The sequence below is a fragment of the Cnephaeus nilssonii genome, assembly GCF_951640355.1.
Source record: "Cnephaeus nilssonii genome assembly, chromosome: 14".
Taxonomy (NCBI): Eukaryota; Metazoa; Chordata; class Mammalia; order Chiroptera; family Vespertilionidae; genus Cnephaeus; species Cnephaeus nilssonii.
In genome coordinates, this window is record NC_137085.1 from 33,433,909 (window position 1) to 33,458,324 (window position 24,416).

The 24,416-nt window shown below is 42.5% G+C and overlaps 1 protein-coding gene across 3 annotated transcripts in view; it reads left to right on the forward strand.

Annotated features, from left to right (window-relative positions):
* The first annotated feature begins 3,401 nt into the window (after positions 1-3,401).
* The window catches only part of UBQLN1 (ubiquilin 1), a 43,578-nt gene continuing 22,563 nt past the window's right edge, over positions 3,402-24,416 (forward strand). For all 3 annotated transcript variants that reach the window (XM_079790369.1, XM_079790370.1, XM_079790371.1), the window contains exons 1-2: positions 3,402-3,864; positions 22,511-22,662. In XM_079790369.1, the coding sequence (XP_079646495.1) occupies positions 3,685-3,864; positions 22,511-22,662 (332 nt within the window). In that variant the 5' untranslated portion in view covers positions 3,402-3,684. The remainder of the gene's footprint in view (positions 3,865-22,510; positions 22,663-24,416) is intronic.

Below are 24,416 nucleotides of genomic sequence, written 5' to 3' on the forward strand. Positions count from 1 at the left end.
CGGGGATAAGTCAATACAAAAACAATACCTAGGAAGCAGCCAAAGTAGACCCTGATGGTTTATGGGACTCTGGGGAGCATGGTTATTAATGCTGCAGGTTGGCCTCATTCTGCTATTGGAATTCTGTTGATACTAGCCTTAAGTGCTCTATGAGACAAATACATGTGTGCTGAATAAATTTGTCCTCTGAAATCATTAGACTTGGAGTTTTACACAAGCAGGGAGTGAATGTTTTTTCCCTCTGAACCTATTACAAAGCAAGTTAGTATTACCTGCCCTAGCCGGTTTGGCTCAGTGGATAGAGCGTTGGCCTGTGGACTGAAAGGTCCCAGGTTCGATTCCGGTCAAGGGTGTGTACCTTGGTTGCGGGCACAACCCCAGTAGGAGTTGTGCAGGAGGCAGATGATCGATGTTTCTCTCTGGTCGATGTTTCTAACTCCCCCTCTCCCTTCCTCTCTGTAAAAAAATCAATAAAATATATTTTAAAAAGGTAGTATTACCTATTATCTATGTCACTATACTATAAACTTTGGGAGAGACATAAGAGTATAAAATATGATCTGTTCTAAGTGAATTTCCTCTCTAGTGGAAAACATAATAGTTCAACAATTCAGTTCTACAATAAATGCTCTCATGCCACCAAGAAATTAGGTTGGCACTTGTGTGATTAAAACTTGATCCCCGGCTGGAGCTCCAGTGGCGCAATCGGTTAGCATGTGGTACTTATAAGACGTGATCCCTGTTTTCTAAGGTCTTATCTAATAAAGGAGATATGCACACAAGTGTAATACAAGGCAAAATGTGATGAGTGACACCGAAAAAGTAATACAGTTATATGGGAATACAAGTATTTACAGATAATGTATGGCTCAAAAAGCCTAACCTATTTACTACCTAGTCTTCCCTAAAAGTTTGTTGATCCCTTATCTGGACCCCCATCTCCAAAAGTTCCTTAAAATGTAGGATTATTTCTCAAAAGTGCCAAAATAACTACACTAATAAAAGAAACATGCAAATTGACTGTCACTTCACTACACCCACCAAACAATCAGCAGTGAGTATGCAAATTAACCCAACAAATATGTCGGCAGCCCCACTCCCCAGCAGCTCCAGGTCTCTGGGCAGCACGCATGCAGGCACAGAGTGGCTGGGCGGGGGCGGGACATCTGCTATGAGGGGGAGAGCCCGGGGGGGGGGGGGAGGCGGAGGGTGGGGGGGGGGAGGCGGAGGGTGGGCGGGGGGGGGGGCATGGAGGGAGCTACAGGAGCAGCGCTCCGCCCAGAGCAAAGACTGAAGGTGGTGGCCAGAGGGAAGGCCTTGGTTCCGGGGTGCCAGAGGAAAACGGGTGCCGGCAGCCAGGGGAAGGAAGGCCTATTGCATGAATCTCTTTGTGCAACGGGCCTCTAGTACTGTATCTTCTTACAGATAAATTATATTACTTCATAAATTGTGCATACACTTCATAATTTTAAAGAAATAAAATTAATGTAGATCATTACAGAGCAGTTTCATATGTGTTTGGTTAGAGATAAATGATTGATTGTCCAATAGTAGAACTTCTACCTTGAGAAGAAATGATTTCCTGACATCTAGACAGAAGCAAGTAGTCATCCTTCACAAGAGGACGTATCCTTCAGCAGAGAGCCCTCTGTAATTTTTTATTTTATTTTTATTAAAGTGGAATTGCTTTTTTTTAAAAAAAATATATATTTTATTGATTTTTTACAGAGAGGAAAGGAGAGGGACAGAGAGCTAGAAACATCGATGAGAGAGAAACATCGACCAGCTGCCTCTTGCACACCCCCTACCAGGGATGTGCCCGCAACCAATGTACATGCCCTTGACCGGACTCGAACCTGGGACCTTTCAGTCCGCAGGCCGACGCTCTATCCACTGAGCCAAACCGGTTTCGGCTGTAATTTTTTTAAAAGATAGTTTTATTCTTAAACTTTTTTAGCGAGAGAGAGAAACATCAATGTAAGAGCAAAACATGGATGGGCTGCCTCGTGCATTCCTCCTGCCAGGGATGGAGCCAGCAACCTGGGCTGAATGGAACCCACAACCTTTCACAGCGCAGGACTATGCCCGACCAATTGAGCCACACCGACCAGGGCACCTTGTGTAATTTTTAATGTTATTGAACAGTGCTGCCAGAAGTTTAGCTAATACCAGATAATTGTATTGCAATTTATACTTTCAGAATTTCTCTTAATCCCAGATTACAAAAGGACTCTGCTCAAAAGAACTCATCATGCAAGAGTATTTACTTCCAGAAAATAGTTGATTTAAAAATAGAAATACAGATTATATTCTTGCATATCTGGGTCACAATGGGCTGTCAGGGTTTACATCTGTGTAACACTGATTCATAAAGTTGAATGTCCGGTGTGGTATATTCCTTGCAAGTCATTTTTTAAAGACCAACATTGACGTCATTTCAAAGTTAGAATTCCCAGAGGGGAAATAACTTCCTGTTTCTTATTTGTACCCATATTAAATGGAAAATATATATTTTTTAACTATCTTTAATGCCACCTAAAGTCTGAAATAAAGCAGTAACTTATTTGATGTCAGAACATAAAAAGAACACCTCAGCTACATCAAACAGTCTCAGTTGGGTGGGACTCCGTTTCTGCTCAGACATTTTGGGAAGTAAGTGTTCACAGAAAATTCGGGGTTGCTCGCGCAGGATGTCAGCATGCGAGCGGAGGCCACAGTCAACACAGGTGGCCCGGTCACTTGAGCAAAAGGGGCTGACCCGAGGGCAGAAGCCGCGGCCGGGGAGCGATGACTCCTCGGATTGCGCTGTGTGGCTACAGACGTCTACTTTTTTTTTAGGGGTGGGAGGGGTTTATGAGGCTCTCTCCCCGATTAACTTAGCTTCCAACTCCCGCGCTCCTGACAGTAAGATCAAGCGTTTTAAATCTCCCAAGTCAACGAAAATTAAGCATATTAAAATAACAAAACCTCTCCAGCATTCCTTAGAGACTCCGGTCCCAGTGGCTACGCGGAACTAGCTTGGGTCCAGTGAGGCCGGCGGCGCGGTGTATGACGTAAGGGGGTGGGGAAACGCCCTGGATCGCGAGAGCGCAGGCGCAGCCACGGCCGCAGCGCCCAGTGGGTGAGCCCTTTCGAGTAATTTCGCTAACTGTGAGGTCATCCACGTGCGCCGTGATAATGTCTTCCAAAACCCGCGAGTTTATTCTTTGGTGAAAGGAGTGAAAAATAAACGGACCTCTCCCGCCCCACTCTGCTTTTATTCTTTCGCTCTGGCTGTGCCTACACTGACCCACGGGAGAGGGGAAGCAAAGCCGCGGGGGCTCGAAGCCCGGTCGGCCGGGCACGACTGGCCGACGGCGTCAGCTGCGTTACCCGGCATGCCCCGCGCGGCGGCGGCGGCGGAGGAGGAACGCGGGGGAGGGGGTGGGGAGGAGGAAGCGGCGGCGGCTGCGGATGTCGCTGCGACCGAGCGGCGTCTGAACCTACAGCGGCCTCCGAGCGCCCGACCCGGGCCTGCGCCGGAGCCCACGCCCAGCTCTGCCGCCCCTCGCCCGCCAGGGCGGCCCTGCGCCCCGAGCCACTGAGGCGGCGCGACCCGCGTTCTCCGTTGTCCGGGCCAGCCGGCTGTGGCGTCTGCTGGCTCCCCCTCGCTCGCCTGCTCCTTCCTGAGTCACCGCCGCCGCCATGGCCGAGAGTGGTGAAAGCGGTGGCCCTCCGAGCTCCCAGGACAGCCCTGCCGCGGCCGAAGGGACCGGCGCCCCCGCGGCCGCTGCTTCCGCGGAGCCCAAGATCATGAAAGTCACTGTGAAGACCCCGAAGGAGAAGGAGGAGTTCGCGGTGCCGGAGGATAGCTCCGTCCAGCAGGTGAGGACCGCCCTCGGCTCGGTCCGCGTGGGGGTGGCGGCAGGACCTCTGCCCGCGGCGGGGGGAGGTGGCCTTTAAAGGCCTGGGCGGGGGTCTTCCCCGGAGGTGCGCCTGGCCGTCCTCTCCGCGCTCCTCCCTGAAGAGATCACACCCGAGTTCGGGGGTTTGCTCCTCGGGACGCCGCGGAGGTTTGTGGCGGTGCCTCGCGGCCTGTTTGTGGGACGCGCCGACACCTCTTCCCTCCGCGCCTTACGCTTTGGCCTCCGCCGCCCCCCAGCCTCCGCCCCCAGCTGCTCCCCGCAGCTCCGCACAAAGGAAGGGGACCCACCGGCTGGCTCCCGGCTGGGATGAGGCTGGCTGGGGCGTGGGTTCGCGTTCGCCCAGCCTGCGGTTTTGTCTCGGGAATAAGAAAGGGGGTGCTTATTGTTTTGCCTGCCCGAAGGGTAAGGTGGATTTTGCGGTGAGGAGCACATGTACATTTAGTTTTGCGTTTTCACGGCTGAATCTTTCCCATTCTTTATTTTTTTGAAAACATTTACTATAACCTAGAACTTGCTTTAACCACATCTTAAATGATAGTATTAGGTGTAAGGAGAAAGTTGGATGGACTCTCATTGATGACTTGCTGTTTTCTTTGTAATCTATCATCCCTCAGATGCCAGTCATTGGGTAGTTTTTTGTTTGATTTTAGGGGGACCATAGCTGCGTTACGCAGATACTAGCGGTTGCAATCTGATAAAAAACAAAAACAAAATTGGAGTTAATGGAGAATACTGCCAAATAATTTAACAACTTAAAATTTGTTCAGCAATATAAATTTTACAATTAATTAGGAATCTCGAATTCAGCAAATAGTTTTAGCATATTGTTGAATACACCCTAGAATATTTTCCCATAATTATTGTATTGATCTCTGGCAATTTCAAACATTGTGAACAGTTTATGAGGAAGCAATTCCTGAAATGGACATATTACCTAGGGACTGTAAGTGATTGGGGTATTGGTGTATATGCTTCTAAAAGATGGTGAGTTTTGTGAAGTTGTAAGTAGGCGTGTAGCATAAAGTGAGAGGAACTTTTACCATCTACTGAATCACCATATTTTTTGGTCTCAGTTTTGCTATGAAAAATTTCTTTAATATTTTTATATTTTCCAACATACAGGAAAGTTGAAAATTGGAAAATGAATACCCACAAGTCTGTTACCTACAATTCGTGTTTTGCTGTATTTCCTATATCACACAAATAATTTATCAGTCCATTTTTTATTTTGAATGCATTTCAAAGTAAATTGCAAATATCGGTACATGTTCCCCTTAAAGAACACTTCAGCAATGTGTATATCATTAACCGAGTTCAGTCTTTTTGTTTATTTACTAGAGGCTCGGTGCATGAAATTTGTGTGGGGGAGGGGGCGTCCCTCAGCGGGGCCTGCTCCCTCTCGCAGTCTGGGACCCCTCGCTCCTTACCACTGGCTTGCGGCTCCTTAGGCTCCTTAAGCGCTGCCAAGGAGGTGGGAGAGGCTCCCACCACTGCCACTGGCTGAGTGGCACTCCCCTTGTGGGAGCGCACTGACCACCAGGGGGCAGCTCCTGCGTTGAGCGTCTGCCCCCTGGTGGTCAGTGCGCATCATAGTGACCAGTCGTTCCGCCATAAAGGTGGCTTAGGCTTTTATTATATAGATTTATTGCTATTCTATGAGTTTCCACAAAACTGTGTAATCTAAAGCTTTTTATTAAGATGTAGGACTTTATAATTGACTAGAAAGTTCTCTCTTAACCTTTCCCAGTCAGTTCAGCCACTCTCCCCTCCATCACCCACTTTTTAAATTTTTCTTCACCGTTGGTTAGTTTTGCCTTTTCTAGAACTTCTCGTAAGTGACATTGGGTAAGGCCTTTTTTCCCCCACTCAGCATAATGATTGAGATTCATTCTTGTTGTGTAGTTCCTTTTAAAAAAAATTTAAAAATGTTTTTATTGTTTTTAGACAGGAAGGGAGAGGGAGAGAGAGAGAGAAACATCAATGAGAGAGAATCATCATTTAGCTGTCTCCTGCATGCCCCCTCCTGGGGATCGAGCTGGAAACCCAGGCATGTGTCCAGATGGGGAATGGAACCATGACCTCCAGGTTCATGGGTCGACACTCAACCGGAGCCACACCTGCCAGGCTGTAGTTCCTTTTTTATTGCTGTGTTGTTTTCATTGTATAAATATACCAAAATTTATCTATTATCCTGTTGTCAGTTACGTGGGCTGTTTTCAGTTAGTTACTATGGACATTCTTTTACAAACCTTTTTTTGACAAGTGCTTTTATCTCTTATGATAAATACTTAAAGGTGGAATGACTCGATCATGTGGTAGAAACCATGTTTGTTCTATTTTACAATCCTACACAACAGTGTATGGGAGTTTCTGTTGCTCCACATTCCTGCTAACATTTGATAGTGTCAGTCTTTTTTGTTTTATTATAGTGGGTGTGTAGTCATATTAATTTTTGAAGTCTTAGGTCTTCTTCCTAGGATTCCTAGTTCAGCTGTTGTGAGCATTTAATGTAAAAGATTAGAAAGATTCAATATTCTATAAATAGAAAATTTGATTTAAGTCAGTTTATGATATATCTGTGAGGCTTTTTTATTTTTTTTATTTTTTTACTTTTTGTGATAGTGAAATTAGGATTTTAAAATTCTGTGGAAATTTTAAATTTACTCCTCTGTAACCAAAATAAAACTTTAGTAGATAAAACTAAGGCCTTTCTGAAGCAAATTTTTCTAATGGCAGTTAAATTTTTATTTTGGTAAATGCTTTCTGTTGGAGCAGAAACATGATAAAAATTGAAGCTCATCACTGCACCAAGACTCTGAAGACAAGTTGAACTATCTGTACACTCTGTTGAGGGTAGCACATACAGGAAAATGTGCAAGAAGAAGAAAAGCAATTTCAGATGATTTGTAAAATTCTTGAAGCACAAGAAAAATATTTGTAACTTTGTAATTTAAGTTTTCCTAAGTGGCTTGTTAGCTTTAAATATTTGCTACATATTATAATTTATCATTAAAATATATTGAATGACATTAGGACCCAATAAAAATGTTCAGTAAAAAATTGGGAACTGTTCTGAGAATTCTTAGGTAATATTGTAGGTAAAGGGGTAAGCAAGATACCTACGAAAGGATAATATTGAAGGCTTAGGCTCTCTATCAGACAAATCTCATTTTCTACAATTTAAAATATCTTTCAATTAGTGTTCTTATATCATTCTGTTAATAAAGTATACTAAAGTAGTATTTCTTTATATGAATACATTTTATTTTTTATTTTGAGAATACATTTATTAAAGCTGGGGACAGTGAAACAAAGGAAGGGCTTAGGGTAGAAGAAGCAACAGGAGACAGCCTAGGTGGGTGCTCTGCCTTGGCTTTCTAGAAACGAGGTAGGAAAGAAGTGAGCCATGCGGGGCTGCTATTTTAGCTCACTGAAAAGTTAGAGAACAGGGGGCCTTGGAGACATGTTCAAGGGGTAAGCCTGGGATGAGCTGCCGCTGCGCATTGCTCACTTGGTTGCAAGTCACTTGGGGACCCTGAGTTTAGGACAGAAAAGTAAAGATGCATGCCTGAGAGGGAAGAAAGGTGTGGGAATGCTCCAGAGAGCCCTCTCAAGGTGGTTTCATTAATTGGGGTTTTCATAATGTAAATAGATAAAAAAAAAAAAAAAGGGCACAAAGTCCCTGTGTATGAGCTTGTGCTTTCTTTTACTTATTCGTTATCTGTTACTGGAAACAGTTTGAGGATTTCCAAGTGTCAACAAGCAAGATGAAGTCCAGAAGAATGGTGTGTGTGTGTGTGTGTGTGTGTGTGTGTGTGTGTGTGTGTATGTGATTAAAACTAGTGCAGAGAATGGAAGGGAGCTTCCATGTAACTTCTGATTAGCTTTTCTTGGATTTTTTTTTAGCCCTCCAGATTATAATGTAAAATTTTAAAGTAGAGTTAACTGAAACACTCAGGTAACATGCATTCTAGTTTTACAAAACGTCTTCATCACTTGAAACATTTAGAAAAATAATATATTTAACATAACATATAATAATATAAATATTGTATTGAGTAGAATCGAGCATTTCCTAATGGGGGAATTGCAGTGCCTTAGGGTCATTATCACAAGCATCATCTAACATTATAGTATGGGTGTAGGACTGCATTGTCCTCTTTGGTACCACCAGCTACCTCTGACTATTGAGCATTTACAATATGATTGAAATGATTTAAGATGTGCTGAGGTGTAAAATACCAGATTTTGAAAAACTGTGATTGGCTTCTTATACATGGCATAATGTTTTTAGGGTTCATCCATGTTGTGCCATGTATATGAATATATCACATTTTCCATCATAATGGGAACATGTAGTCATTTTTTAAAATTATGTTTTTATTCATTTTAGAGAGAAGAACATCTGTGTGAGAGAGAAACATCTTTGGGTTGCCTCTGGCATGTGCTTTGATTTGGAATGCTACTAGTGACCTCTCAGTACATGGGGTGATGCTCAACGAACTAAGCCCAGCAGCCAGGGCTGTAGTCATTTAAAAAAAAGAGTGTTATTTATACGAGTTTATTATTATTAAAAAATATTTAAAAAGATTTCTCAGTTTTAATTTCGAATGGAACATATATCAATAACTGTAGCCTACATAAAAAAAAAATTCTTTGAGGCTTTAAAAAAAATCTATTTTATTGATTTTTTACAGAGAGGAAGAGAGAGGGATAGAGAGTTAGAAACATTGGTGAGAGAGAAACGTCAATCAGCTGCCTCTTGCACACCCTCTACTGGGGATGTGCCCGCAACCAAGGTACATGCTCTTGACCGGAATCGAACCTGAGACCTTTGAATCTGCAGGCTGACGCTCTATTCACTGAGCCAAACCTGTCAGGGCTCTTTGAGGTTTTTAATTTGTAAGAGTGGTGTCCTGCAGTGGCATATTTAATAGATTAAGTAGGTGCTTATAAGATTGAGGATTGACTCCGCTATGTGGCCATTGCCTCTTGCCTAGAAAATATAGTAACCTACTGCTCAGTCTTCCCATTTTTCTGCCCCTCCCATTCATTCCTAGATCAATCTCTGAAAAAAAATGTTAATCTGATCATGTTGCCCTCTAGGTAAAACTAATGGCTCCCCATTGACCTTAGACTACTTAAAGCTTCTGTGAGGTCCTGTGTGGTAAGGTTCCTACCTCTCCACTCTGATGCCTTCTTTTTTCCTTGGTTACTTGGCTCTTGCCACACTGACTTTTTAGTTCCTTGACCTGTTGCTACATTTTTTTCCTGCCTCAGGACTTTTGTGTAATTTGTTCTTTCCATCTGCATTTGCTTCCCACTCTTTGCCCATTCCAGTTACCCCTTAAATTTCAGTGCAGAGGTCACTTTCTCAAAGAACTATTCCTGATTGCCCAGGCTAGATTGGGATTCCCTTGTATTTTCTCTCAGTACCCTATTTTTGGTTATAAATCATCACAATTTAAATTCTGTATTTATGTGGCTATATGATTAATGCTTTATTTTCCTGCTAGAGCGGATTTGTGATTGTTCACCATTGTTACCAGAGCCTAGTGCATGGTATGGGCTCAGAAAATATTTATTAACAAGTATGTATTTAATAATAACTAGCAATTTTTGAAATTTTGCTGAGTGCAGTATATACATAATCTCCTGGTTCCTGCTCTCCTTTCTCAGCTTAGTTTTTAACAGCTCTTCCCTTAGTTCACCACTCTTCAAGCACAACTCTTGACTGCCTCAGGACATTCAATTCTTTTTAAAAAAATATTTTTTATTGATTTCACAGAGGAAGGGAGAGGGAGAGAAACATTAACGATGAGAGAAAATCATTGATCTCCTGCCTCCTGCACGCCCCCTACTGGGAACTGAGCCCGCAACATGGGCATGTGCCCTGACCAGAACCACAGAACACAAAAAATGATTTGAATGATTATCCATCTTTCTCAAAGACGGTTCACAGCTAATGTAATTTAAATGCTTAGGGAGGAGTTAATTCTTTACATGTATGTAGTCAATATGTAGTGCTGATAAATGTTCCAATTCTTCAGAAAAAACACTGATTTTTAGTGTTCACTGATTTCTATGGTGTAAATTCTCTTACCACGGCAGTTTTAAGCTACCAGTATTAAACTGGCTCACAAAATTCCTGAAAATTTAGCAGTGTGAGCCAGTAGGAGCCATTGCTTACAGTGGATGCCTTAAGGCAGGGGTCAACAAACCATAGTGGGACAAATGTGCCATGCCCATTCATTTTTATATTACCTACTAGAGGCCAGTGCATGGGCGGCGGGGGGGGGGCCTCAGCCCAGCCTGCCCCCTCTCACAGTCTGGGAGCCCTCGGGAAGGCGACGCCCCCATCACTCCTCTGCCGCTGTTACTGCTGGCAGCACAAGCCTCGGCCGGCCCTGGTTACCTGAGCCTCGGGCGGTCCAGGGCGGCTGGACAGCTGTCACCTGAGGCTTGCCTGCGCCTCGGGCCAGCCCTGGGGGCTGGAGGGCTGAGGGGACTGGGGGACTCCGGAGGCAGACGCCCCAGCAGGGCTGAGGGGACTGGGCTCCGCCATCTTGTGGCTGTGGGCGCCACCATCTTTGAGGATGTGGCAGTCAAAGCATATTCCCTCCTTATTGGCTATGGGTGCTGCCATCTTTGTGAGGGCGTGGTGGTCAATTAACATAGTCCCTCTTTACTAGATAGGGTGGCTGCTTTCAGAACAGACCATATGGCCCCAGAGATGAAAATATTTACTGTGTGGCCCTTCACAGAAAGTTTGCTGACCTCTGCCTTACGGCAGTAGGGCTTACTGTTGTGGATCTTGTCACACTGTTCCTTAAAAGCCACCTCATTGGAACATTTTTACCATGACTTAAACCAGGGGTCCTCAAACTTTTTTAACAGGGGGGGCCAGTTCACTGTCCCTCAGACAGTTGGAGGGCCGGACTATAGTTCAAAAAAAACTATGAACAAATTCCTATGCACACTGCACATATCTTATTTTGAAGTAAAAAAACAAAACAGCAAAAACACCCGCATGTGGCCTGCGGGCCGTAGTTTGAGGATGCCTGACTTAAACAATTACAGTGCTGTCCAGTAGAAATATAGTGCAAGCCACATGTGTAATTTTAATTATATTAAAAATAAAAAAGCCACTTAAAAAGTAAAAGGTAGTGAAGTTAATTTTTTATTGTAAAATACACATAAAATTTACCATCTTAACCATTTTTAAGTGTACAATTTAGTGGCATTAAATACATTCGCATTGTTGTACAACTGTCACTACTGTTCATCTCCAGAACTCTTTTCATCTTGCAAAACAGAAACTCTGTGCCTATTAAACAATAACCCCCTCCTCTCTCTACCAGCCCCTGGCAGCAGTCATCATTATTTTCTGTCTCTATGAAATTGATATTCTATTGTCTCATAAAAGTGGGATCAGAAATGTTTGTCCTTTGGTGACAGGCTTATTTCACTTACTATGTCCTTAAGGTTCATTTATGTTGTAATGTGTCAGAATTTCCTTCCTTTTTAAGGTGAATAATAATTCCATTGCATGTATATACTCTGTTTTGTTTACCTGTTTATCCGTTCGTAGTCACTTGGGTTGCTTCTGCCTTTTGGATACTGTGATTTTAATATGTTTTGTTTAACCCAGTAATCATTTCAACATGTAATTGATAACAAAATTGAGATATACTTTTTTCATATTAAGTCTTCAAAATCGAGGATATATTTTACACTTAAGCACATTTCAGTTTGGACTAGCCACATTTTAAATGCTCATTAGCCGCATGTGCCTGGACTACTGAATTAGATAGCACAGTTAATAGACTGTGTTTTGCTCCCTACTTACCTCTTCCCCTTTGTTCACTGCATTTCAGCCATTTGTACTGTCTTTTCCCCTAATTATCACTCACTAGCTCTTTCCCCCTCTGGGTCCTTGCAAAGGCTGCTAATGACAGTAACATAATAGCTAGTATTTATTCCAGATTTATCTAGGCATAATGCATTTCTTTTTAAGTTTTACAACTTTATGATGATGCAAGTACTATTTTCCTTTTTAAAAAAATGAAGAAATGGATTCAGATTAATAATATGATCAAGTTTATACACCTATTAAATAGTGGAGCCTAGATTCATATCTAGTGACTAACTTTGGAGCCCACACCTGACTGCTCCAAGCTGCCTTGACTTTTCTCTGGCTGGCTTTTATTTAAATGTTAGTTCATTAGAAGGTGATTTGGAGGCACCTTCTAAATTAAATCAACAATTATAATCTCATATCATTTTGTGCTTATGTGGACTTTATCCTTATTACCACACACTGTAAGAATTTACAAGTGTAGAGGCTGTTTTATCTTCTAATCCCCTGGTACCCAGCATTGTGCTTGGCACATATTGAGTAATGCAAGTATTTATTGAGTGAATGAATAAATATTATTTTAAAGATTATTTACAGCCCAAGCTGGTTTGGCTCAATGAATAATAGAGCATCGGCCTGCGGACTGAAGGGTCTCAGATTCGATTCCGGTCAGGGGCACATGCCCGGGGTTGCGCGCTCGATCCATCCCCAGTAGTGCACGTGCAAGAGGCAACTGATCAATGATTCTCTCTCATCATCTCTCTCCCTCTCCCTTACTCTCTGAAATCAATTAAAAAACAAACAAACAACTTTCTGAGGTACTTCCTCTTTAAAAAAATTATTTACAATATTTTATACTTATTTGGGACTGCTTGTGATTTACTAAGAAAAATATGTTTACTCTAGTTAAATGTGCAGTGACATTCTTTCAGTTGTTAAACTTCCATTATAAAGGAAAACCCCACTAAATTAGGATTGGGAGTATTTTTAGAGACTAAAGTTGATTATTATCTATAAATCTGTTAGGTGCAAAAGTGGCTAGATTAGCATAAAATATTCCATTCATTATAGGTATAAATAACGTATATCTGTGTGCCTCTGTTTTGCAAAACATTTTTATTATTAGAAGATCTGAACTCTGTTTTTTTCCAGTTAGTTTAACATCCTATAAATATGATAGCATAGACTGCTTGGATTACTGGTTAAGCAACTGCAATACAGATTTCTAGACTCAGGTATAATGGTTTTTGTTAAATATTTTTTAGCCTTTAATAAAGCAGAGTGGAGAACGTCCAGCCCACTGGCCGTATAAGGCCTGTGAATCATTTGATCTGGCCCTGCCAAGGCATTAGGGGTGAGTTAATTAAATGTTTGACAATATAGTAGGCTAATTTTTAAGTTTATAATTTTGTATGGCCTATGAATGATGTTATAAAAACCCAAATGGCCCTTGGCAGAAAAAAGGTTCCCCCACCCCTGCTTTAAAGCTTTTTCCAGTGGCTGTTACTAGTTTAAAAAATGCAGAATGCAAAGAAAAATTAACTACATTATGCATGCTATTACTTTAAGATTAGACAATTCGAATGATGTAGAAAAGTAGGAAATTAAAAGGGTGCCTACTCAAAGATAATCTAAATTTATATCTATATTTTGGTGATTCTGTCTAGAAGGGTGTTTATTTGTATACCCATATATAATTTTCTGTTTATTTCTATTAAGCAGATGTGATTATTAATCCACAACCTTTCTTTACCTTACTTTTCCCTTGTTCCTTTGTGTTCTTTCCATATCAGCATATGTAGAACTAACTTGTTCCACTACTTATTATTTTTTTTGTGTGTGTGTGTGTACATATTTTTTATTAGTATTTTGAGAAAGACGGGAAACATGTTTCAGCATACTATAATTAAGTATATTGAAATATGGTTCTGCTTTTTTTTTTTTTAATAATCCTCACTCGAGGATATTTTTCCATTGATTTTTTTTTTTTTTTTTTAAGATAGAGTGGAAGGGAGGGGGAGAGACAGAGAGGAACATCAGTGTGAGAGAGGCACATCGATTGGTTGCCTCTTGCACGTGCCCTGACCAGGGCCGGGGATTCAGCCTGCAACTGAGGTATGTGCCCTTGACCAGAATTGAACCTGGGACCCTTCAGTCAAAGGGCTAATGCTCTTATCTACTGAGCCAAACAGGCTAGGGCTATAGTTCTGCATTTTGGAGAGAGTTGTGAACCTTGGAATTTGAGAGATGTGACTTTGGGCAAGGTGCTTTTACTACACTGGCAACATTTTATTTATTTAAACATATTTTTATTGATTTCCTAGAGAAAGGAAGAAGAAGAGAGAGAAACATCAGTGACAAAAGAGAATCATCGATTGGCTTCCTGCAAGCCCCACACTGGGGATGGAGCCCACAACCTAGGCATATGCCCTGACCGGAAATCGAACCATGACCTCCTGGCATAGGTCAATGCTCAACCACCGAGCCACTCCGGCCAGGCCATTTATGACTGAGTGTTCAATTATATAAGAAAATGCTTATTTCTCATATTAGCTGCTTATGTACCCTACTCAATATCTTTGTGTAAGATTTATGCAGTGTTTTTAAATGAGGTCAATAACTTCACGACTGCTCAAACGTCAGGCATGTTGAGTGTGATGACTGGCTGAACTATTGCATAGGATGATTTATTCAGTGTGGATGACTTTTCTTTTTTTTTCTTATTTCTTTTTTTAAAAATTGATTCTAGAGAGAGAGGAAGGGAGGAGAGAGAGAAACATCGATGTGAGAAACATTGATTGGTTGCCTCCTGCACACGCCTGACCAGGGATTGATCCTGCAACCTGGATATGTGCCCCGACTGGGAATTGAACCCTCCACCCTTTGGAAATGATTAAAAAATAGAGACCCTTGAAGGACCTGTGACTTAAAATACTGAAATAGCAAATATCTGAATGCAGTATATTATTCAGACACCTACAGTATTTAGAAAATTTTTACCAAATACTATTACTATGTGATTCTGCAGGAAATGAAATTAATGTGTATATTTAATCTTCAGAGTTTATGTTTTATATATAGGTTGCAATATATATATATATATTTTCTGATGATATTTAATAGAGAGGAGGAGAGACTAGATGTTTAACCCTTTGCACTCGCTTGCTTTTTTCTCGATTCCTTTAGTCTACTCAGATTTAATTTTTTAAATACCCCAGATTTTACAAAGCGCGGCAGTAGAATAAAAAACTGGAGTTTCTTTTCATACAAACTTATTTATTTGGATTTTTTTATATTTCAAATTATTGATACATTCAAATCGTATAAAAAGAGCTGCTACCGATGCTAACCGTGTCAAGTCACACTCAACATCCGAGTGCAAAAGGTTAAAGGCAAGTTTGGATTGTGGGGTGTTTAAAGAATAACTGTTTCTTTTAGCTAAATTACTATTAGATTAACTCAATTTTAAAAAGTGCTTATAGCCCAACCAGTGTGATCCATGCACCAAAAGGTCAACTGTTACATTCTGGGTCAGGGCATATGCCCCGGTTGTGGTTGTGGGCTTGAATCCCCCGTAGGGGGCATGCAAGAGGCAGCTGATTGATGTTTCTCTCATCTATTTTTCTATTTTTCCCTTTCCCCCTCTCTCTAAAATCAATAAAAAACATTTAAAAATAAAAAAGTGCTTATCATTCAAAGTTTATCTTCACATAATTAGTTTAGCAGTATTTGAGTGTCTGTATGAGTTGGATAATTTTTTGTTCTTTGGTCTGTTCTATGCATTGTAGGATATTTAGCAGCATCTCTGGTCTCTACTCATCATATACCAATGGTACTTGTCCCTTTTATGATAACTAGAAATGTCTTCAGACATTGCTAAAAGCTCCCCGGAGTAGATAGAGGCCCCCATCCCTGTTGGGAACCACTGCGCTAGGGTGATTAATTGGGGAAAGCTCTTACATCCATATCTTGCCATATCTTAATCTTTTCTTTTAGGCTGATTATATTCTCTTTGGGACACTATACTATATTAGAGGCCTGGTGCACAAAAATTTGTGCACTCGGGGGGAGTGTTTCTCTCAGCCCAGCCTGTGCCCTCTCGCAGTCTGGGACCCCTCGGGGGATGTCCCCCTGCGAGCTTAGGCCCACTCCCCAGAGGATCAGGCCTAAGCTGGCAGTCAGACATCCTCCTGGCAGCCTGGAAGCCCTTGGGGGATGTCTGGCAGCTTAGCGCTGCCACGGAGGCGGGAGAGGCTCTTGCCACTGCTGCTGCGCTCGCAGCCCTCAGCCCAGCTTGTTACTAAGTGGAGCTCCCCCTATGGAAGCACACTGACCACCAGGGAGCAGCTCCTGCATTGAGCATCTGTCCCCTGGTGGGTCAGTGCGCATCATAGCGACCAGTTCTGGATGTTCTGCCATTACAGTCAATTTGCATATTACCCTTTTATTATATTATATAGGACAATAAAGAGGTAATATGCAAATTGACCATCACACCCTTGAACAAGATGGATGCTACAAGATGGCTGGCAGGGGAGGGCAGTTGTGGGCGATCAGACCAGCAGGGGAGGGCAGTTGGGGGGCAATTGGGCCTGCAGGGGCGGGCAGTTGGGGACGACTAGGCCGGCAGGGTAGGGCAGTTAGGGGCGACTGGGCCGGCAGGGGAGGGCAGTTAGGGGCGACTGGGCCGGCAGGGGAGGGCAGTTGGGGGCAACCAGGCTTGCAGGGGAGGGCAGTTAGAGGCAGCCAGGCCAACAGAGGAGGGCAGTTGGGGGGGACCGGTCCTGCAGGGGAGGACAGTTGGGGGGGACCAGGCCTGCAGGGGAGGGCAATTGGGGGGGACCGGGCCTGCAGGGGAGGGCAGTTGGGGGGGACCAGGCCTGCAGGGGAGGGCAGTTAGGGGCGACCAGGCTGGTAGGGGAGGGCAGTTAGGGGAGAACAGGTGGGCAGAGGAGAGCAGTTGGGGGCGACCAGGCCAGCAGGGGAGGGCAATTGGGGGGGACCGGGCCTGCAGGGGAGGGCAGTTGGGGGCAATCAGGCCAGCATGGGAGGGCAGTTGGGGGCGATCGGGCTGGCAGGAGAGCTGTTAGGTGTTGAACAGGCTGGCAAGTGAGTGGTTAGGGGTTGATCAGGTTGGCAGGCAGAAGGGGCAATCAGGCAGGCAGGCAAGCGGTTGGGAGCCAGCAGTCCTGGATTGTGAGAGGGATGTCCGACTGCTGGTTTAGGATTGGGCCTAAACTGGCAGTCGGACCTCCCCCGAAGGGTCCCAGATTGGAGAGGGTGCAGGCTGGGCTGAGGGACACCTTCCACCCCCCCCCCCCTCAGTGCACGAATTTTGTGCACCCGGCCTCTAGTATTATAATTTTTCTGTCTGGATGTTGAAGGCCTAACTACCAGAATTCTGTTTGGTATGGGGTGAAGGGAGAAAGACTCAACATCTAGTATGTCTATGTTTACTTTAGTATTTTCTCCTGCTCTCAATGCGCTTGGTGTGTTCTTATGTCCAGAGACCCTCTGTTCCTTTTCCAGAGAGGGAAAAAAATTCTTCTAGTCTTTTTGTTGGGTTTGTGGAGGGGTAGTTGTTTGCTTAGTATGCAGTGAGGATGTGTTTGCTTCTTAGATGTTCAAATAATCCTATTTTTAGTATTTAAGCACTTCTCATCCCTTTACCTCCTATGCTCAGCCTCTGGTGGTACCAATACCGAGTCTTAGGGGAATAATGCAGATTCTGGGGATTGAATTAGCTTTTGGTTTTCTTCATTGCCAATTTAGGATTCACTTCACTTGGGTCTGCTAAATTCATTGACTATGTGTCTATTTCATGTCCAGCTTCAAAGTTTTTTGCCAGTTTAGACCAAAAGTTCTTAATTTGTTTTATAGTCTGAATTTCTGCCTGAAAGTTTTTTTTGCAAATCATATGTCTGTAAGAATCTTGTATCTATAATATATATTTTTACAACTTAACAATAAAGACAACCCAATAAAAAATGGGCAAAAGATCTGAATAAACAGTTCTCTAAAGAAGATATACAAATAAGCACATAAAAAGGAACTGCACATCATTAACTATCAGGGGACTGCAAATTAAAACCACTTCCCATCCACTTGGATGGCTATAATAAAAAAAGGCAGATAATAATAACAAGTATTGGTGAGAATGTAGAGAGTTTGGAACCCTTATACACTGTTGTTGGGAATGTATAATGATACAGCCACTTAAGGTAGTTCTTGAAATGGTTAAACCAAGAGTTATCATATTACCCAGTAATTCCACATCTATGTATATACCCCAAAGAAATGAAAACATTTTCCACACAAAAACTTGTAGATGAATGTTTATAGCAGCTTTATTCATAATAGCCTAGAGGTGTATTTGTTTATCAACTGATGAATGCATAAACAAAATGTATATCCATACAAAAGAATATATTTGGCCATAAAAAGGAATGGCTTAGTGATACATACTACAATATGGATGAACCTTTAAAATATGCTAAGTGAAAGAAGCCAGTCACAAAGACCTTATATAAGGCATATGATTGCAATTATGTGAAATGTCCAGAATAGGCAAATCTGTAGAGACAAAGTATATTAGTAGTGTCTTATAACTTGGAGTGAGGGGTCAAAAAGAGGTGATAGCCAAAAAGTACTGGTTTCTTTCTGAAAAGACTAGTGACCCGGTGCACGAAATTCGTGCACATTAAAAGGGGATTAATTAGAGGAAATAATTTAATATTGCTATTTGCCCTTTCTCTATAATAGAAGTGTCAGAGATGAAAGAAAATTAGTAAAATGTATATGAAAATCTTCCTCCTGTCAGAGTCTGGTGCTCACCATGGGACCCAAAGTCAAGTCCCCGCCCACCTACATGTACCTCAAAATCGCGTGAGACCCAGACCCAGCCGGCCCACCCCATTGGGCTAGATCCAGACCCAGCCAGTCCCACCCTTGTCAAGCCCTGCTGGGCAGAGGGCGTAGCCTCAGGTCCCCTGGCCCGGCGCCAGGACGGGGGGCGTGGCCTGAGGTGCCCCAGCCCAGACCGGGGCGGGGGGCGTGCCTTGAGGTCCTCCGTCAAGCCCCACCAGGTGGGGGACATGGCCTGAGATCCCCTTTCAAGCCCCTCTGGGTGGGGGGCATGGCCTGAGGTCCCCTGTCAAGCCCTGCCAGGCGGGGGCACGGCCTGAGTTCCCCTTTCCCAGCACTGGGGGTGCACCTTGAGGTCCCCTATCAAGCCCCACTGGGTGGGGGGCACGGCCTGAGGTCCCCTAGCCCAGCACCAGGACGGGAAGCGCACCTTGAGGTCCCCTGTCAAGCACCGCCGGGTGGGGGGGTGCGGCCTGAGGTCCCCTGTCAAGCCCAGCCAGGCGGGGGGGGGGGGGCGCAGCCTCAGTTCCCCTGTCAAGCCCTGCCGGGCGGGGGGTGTGGTCTGAGGTCCCCCAGCCTGGTGCCGGGGTGGGGGGCATGGACTCAGGTCCCCTGGCCTGGCACTGGGGCCGGGGGTGCATCCTGAGGTCCCCCAGCCTGACGCCAGGGCGGGGGGCACGGCCTGAGGTCCCCTGTCAAGCCCCACGGGGGCGGGGGAGGGCGTAGCCTCAGGTCCCTGCTGATTGCTTGTTAAGGCTTCTTAAGGGAACTTGGCCTCAGCTGTGGGTGCAGCCATCTTTGTGGCAGAGTGATGGTCAATTAGCATATTCCCTCTTTATTAGATAGGATGAAAATGTTCTAAAATTGACTATGGTCATTGATGGTTGTATACATTTGTGCATATACCAAAAATCATTGAATTGTACACCCTAAATGGTCAAAATTGTATGTAAGTTATATCTCTATAAAGCTATAAAAATCTTTTATTGTTGTTTTAGTGGGGATTCAAAAGGATATGAGTAGATGGGTGTTTTCAATCTAGCATCTTACCTTCAAATCCTAAAATATGCTAAAATACTAGTAATTGTAAGTTAGGCAATTCAGTCACTTACTTTGGAATGACGAGTGATAGCAAGGATTCTGAAAAGGATTTCTTAGTTTAATGTTAAGAAACAAATCTAGATTGCCCTCATTTTACATAAGAATTAGGTTATAGTTAATTGGGATACATTGGTCCTTGAAATCTAACTAGGTTGAATCCTAGTTATTACTTGTGTCACTATGAGAGGAGAGGAACATATGGGACCTTTCTTTGTTTCTGTATCTGAAATGGGATTAAAAACCATCTGTCTCACAGTAATTGAGAATTAAGAGAGCTGGCATAATAATAACTACTATTTACTGACCACCACCTGTTCACCTGATACTTGCATTTTACACACATTCTCATTCAGTTTTTATAAAACCATGTGTTCTGCTGCTCATTACATTATTTCTAATAGCTACCAGCGGGAGAAATGAGATGTCTAGTAATAGGAGAATAGTTAAATTATGGTTTGACTGATTTTTCTATATAGAATATTATGCAAATAGTGTTCTACAAAGATTTTTTAAAAATATATTTTATTGATTTTTTTTTTATAGAGAGGAAGGGAGAGGAATAGAGAGTTAGAAACATCGATGGGAGAGAAACATCCATCAGCTGCCTCTTGCACACCCCCTACTGGGGATGTGCCTGCAACCAAGGTACATGCCCTTGACTGGAATTGAACCTGGGACCCTTCAGTCCGCAGGCCGACGCTCTATCCACTGAGCCAAACCAGTCAGGCTACAAAGATTTTTTTTTAAGTTACTTGAAAATTGCTTATCTTAGATAAAAGGGTTATATTTCATAATTTCAGATAAATGAAGAAAAATCAGTTGGAAAGTATATGCTGCAGTATAATTTTGCATTATCTTTATGATTAAAAAAAAACCCCTAGTTGTTTACATTGAGTGTGTAACTTGATTATGGAAAATTTTATTCATACACAAAGGTAAAGTGTGATGAACTTGCATGCACTTCTCATATTTTTTTAAGATATATTTTTATTGATTTCAGAGAAGAAGGGAGAGGGAGAGAGATGGAGACATCAGTGATGAGAGAAAATAATTGATCAGCTGCCACCTGCACACCCCACACTAGGGATTGAGCTGCAAACCCAGGCTTGTGCCCTGACCGGAATCAAACCATCACCTCACGGTTCATTAGTCGATGCTCAATCACTTGAGCCACGCTGGCCGGGCCACTTCTCATTTTCAACAGTGATTGACATATGGCCTATGTTGTTTTGTTTATATCTCTCTACACGTCCCCTTCCCCACCTCTGCAAGATTTTATAAAATTTCAGATATTATATAATGTGTCTTTCCACTTACTGTGACAACCAGAAATACCCCTTATATTTTCAGAAACACCCTCTTAGTGATAGTGCCATTATCTATGGAGTTCCACTTCTGTGGAATGGTTGGAGATGTGATTCTTTCCTGAATCGGACTGGTTCCCTGAAGTAGTCTATTAATGTAGATTCTTTGGTCCACCCTTTGGTTTCCTGGTTTGGACAGTGGAGTAAAGGCTAAGTGTACAGGTGATTTTTGATAAAGGTTTGAGAGAAACACTGATCTAGCTTAGAATAAGTAAGCTTTTTTTTATAGTATGATGATCTTTTCTCTTGTCTGGTTTTACATGTTATTTTCTGAAGCTTTTCTTCAGGTTTTCCTGGCTACTACCTAATCTTTCTTCATTTCTCACTAGAAAGCTTTCTCTAACTGCCCTTCGTGCTTCCTCTGTACTTTGTGGTTTACTTGATTGCCTCTTTCATTGGACTACTGTCTTTCACGGGAATTTTTTGCTTTATATTTTTATATTTGCGCAATACTGCTTGTTAATGTTGAGTGAAAATGAGGAGGAAAGTCAGTATAATAGGCAAATAATACATATTCAACTGTACACTTTATTTTGGCACCAGTATACTGTGTGTGGGTGTATACTAAATATATATGTACACACTAAGTATATATATACAACTATAAAAAAGTAGGGCTGGCATTAGAAATCTGAGGAATAGCTTATTGTAAACTTGGTAAGAACTATGTGTGCTTTGAACCCCATTTAGCACCACTGATATAAAAAGAAAAAGGATATTGTAAAGAAATGAATTGTTATGCCTTAGCAGAAGATTGAATATGTACATCCTATCTAATAATAGAGTAACATGTAAATTACCATCACTCCGCTACGCCCACGATTGGGCGGCGGGAGGCTGGGTGGTGGGACTCGGGGTGGCCTATCTGGCCATTGAGAGGCACGGATCCGCTGCCACTGAGGGGGGCTACCCTGCTGTTGAGAGATCCGCGGCCGCTGAGGGGGCCTGCTGCGGACACCCAGCTGCGCCTCTCAACGGCAGGGTAGCCAGGTGTCCGCGGCAGCCCCCCTCAGCGGCCGCGGACAATCAAAAGTGGGGGAGCTGGGTGCCTGTCTGCTCCGGCACCAGGCCTTTCAGAAGCCTCCGCTGAGCTGGAGGCTTCTGAAAGGCCTGGTGCACCAGTGGACAGGCACCCAGCTCCCCCGCGATCGAAAGTGAAAGCGTGTAGGGGACCCTACACGTGCATGATTCAATCATGCACTGGGCCTCTAGTCTAAGATAAAATCTTTGTGTTAAGGTGAGTGAAGTGGTAATACTTATTTCCCCACTAAGGGCAAGATACTAACACAGAAGAGATGCATTTTTATATTGTTTGAATTATTGCAGTATTTGTAGAAAGGGACTCGAAGTTTTTCTTCTAGAAACTAGATGAGATGATGTTATGCACATACCTGTAATACATATTTTTATCTTATTAGTTCAAGGAAGAAATCTCTAAACGGTTCAAATCACATACTGACCAACTTGTGTTGATATTTGCCGGAAAAATTTTAAAAGATCAAGATACACTGAGTCAGCATGGAATTCATGACGGACTTACTGTTCACCTTGTCATCAAAACGCAAAACAGGTATGTTTTTAGAAGCTTTAAACCATGAGTAAATACTTTAGAAATAAAAGTCTTGGCTTTAAAGGGCTTTCTCTGTCATTAATTGAGTGGATTAAAATTCATATGATTTTAAGAAACACCGTAATTCAGTAATGCTAATGCTTACACATTTGATATTTTTAGAACAGCATCGCCAACCTTTCAGACCTCACGGACCACCAGTTGGCGACCGCTGTTTTAAAAGTTTCATTCATATTGAGCCATTATTTTAATTACAGATTAATCTATTTTTAGGTATGCTTTTTGTTTTAGATTTGGGAGAAAGACCAGGGATGATTAATTTCCTTGGCACAAATCTATAACCATATTTCATTAATTCTAAGGCACCATCAATTTAAAATAAATATTTTTTTATTGATTTCAGAGGGGAAGGGAAATTGAGAGAGTTAGAAACATCAGTGATGAGAGAGAATCATTGATTGGCTGCCTCCTGCATGTCCCTCACTGGGGATCGAACCTGTAACCCGGGCATGTGCCCTTGACCGGAATCGAACCTAGGACCCTTCAGTCTGCAGGCCGACGCTCTATCCACTGAACCAAACCAGTTAGGGCAGCACCATCAATTTTTAAGAGGCATCTGTATTTTATGTATCACTGAGAAAAAATACTGCCAATTAAGTAGATAATCTCTTTTTACTTAAAATTTTTATTTTATACCTAGTCAAAGAGCTCCTTTAGACTTACTTGGATATGGTATTTATCATATTACTCTTATGCATACATACAAGAAAATATACATGAAATAAATTGATTAAAGCCTTCCTATTACTACTTCACGTTGTGTCAGAGTCGAGTCACCCTTGGTCTCAGTTATCCGTTTCCATATTTTTCCATATGGGATAAAGCTCTACTCTCAGTTGAGTTGGTGCAGCATTGTTCTTAAAAGAGTGCTACAGTATTTTCTCCAGGAATTTCTTTCAGGCCATTGATACCCATTCTGTAAATTTTTATTCTGGTTTTCCCTAACAGCAGATACTTGTTTCACTGATAAGAAATTCATTTATTCTATTTCTGTTTCTGTGCTTTTCTGTATGCACAAACTTCATTTTAGTACCAAGTAATGGTGTAATCTTTCTGAAGACACTATATATGGTAAATACAACCTGTGTGGTACAATAGTATACTTAGTCACTCAGTTGAAGTTATATAGAACATGTGTGTGCAGGCATAATTATTGTCTCTCAGCAATTGTAAAACAGATCCTGATTTCAAAGATGTTAAAATTTAAAAATGTGCATTTTGCCCTGGCTAATTTAGCTCAATGGATAGAGCATTGGCCTGCAGACTGAACGGTCCCAGGTTTGATTCTGGCCAAGGGCATATACCTGAGTTGTGGGCTCGATCCCCAGTAGGGGATGTGCAAGAGGCAGCCAGTCAGTGATTCTGTCTCATCATTGATGTTTCTATCTCTCCCTCTCCCTTCCTCTCTAAAATCAATAAAATATATATTTTTAAAAATGTGCATCTTAGAATCAATTAAGAAAGCAGTGAGTGAGATTCAGAACTCTTAACTGGTATCAGAAGGAAGGTATTTCTAATAAACATTTTATTACTTAATATTAAGTAATAATCAGTTATTGCTTGTATTGATTTTTCAACCTTCTTTTGATGAAATCTCCTTATTTTTTACTTCTAACAATTTCAAGAGTCTGAGAAAAACTAGCCCTTCCTCAGCCATCAAGAACATAGAAGGGGATAGATAAAAAGTTGCTTAT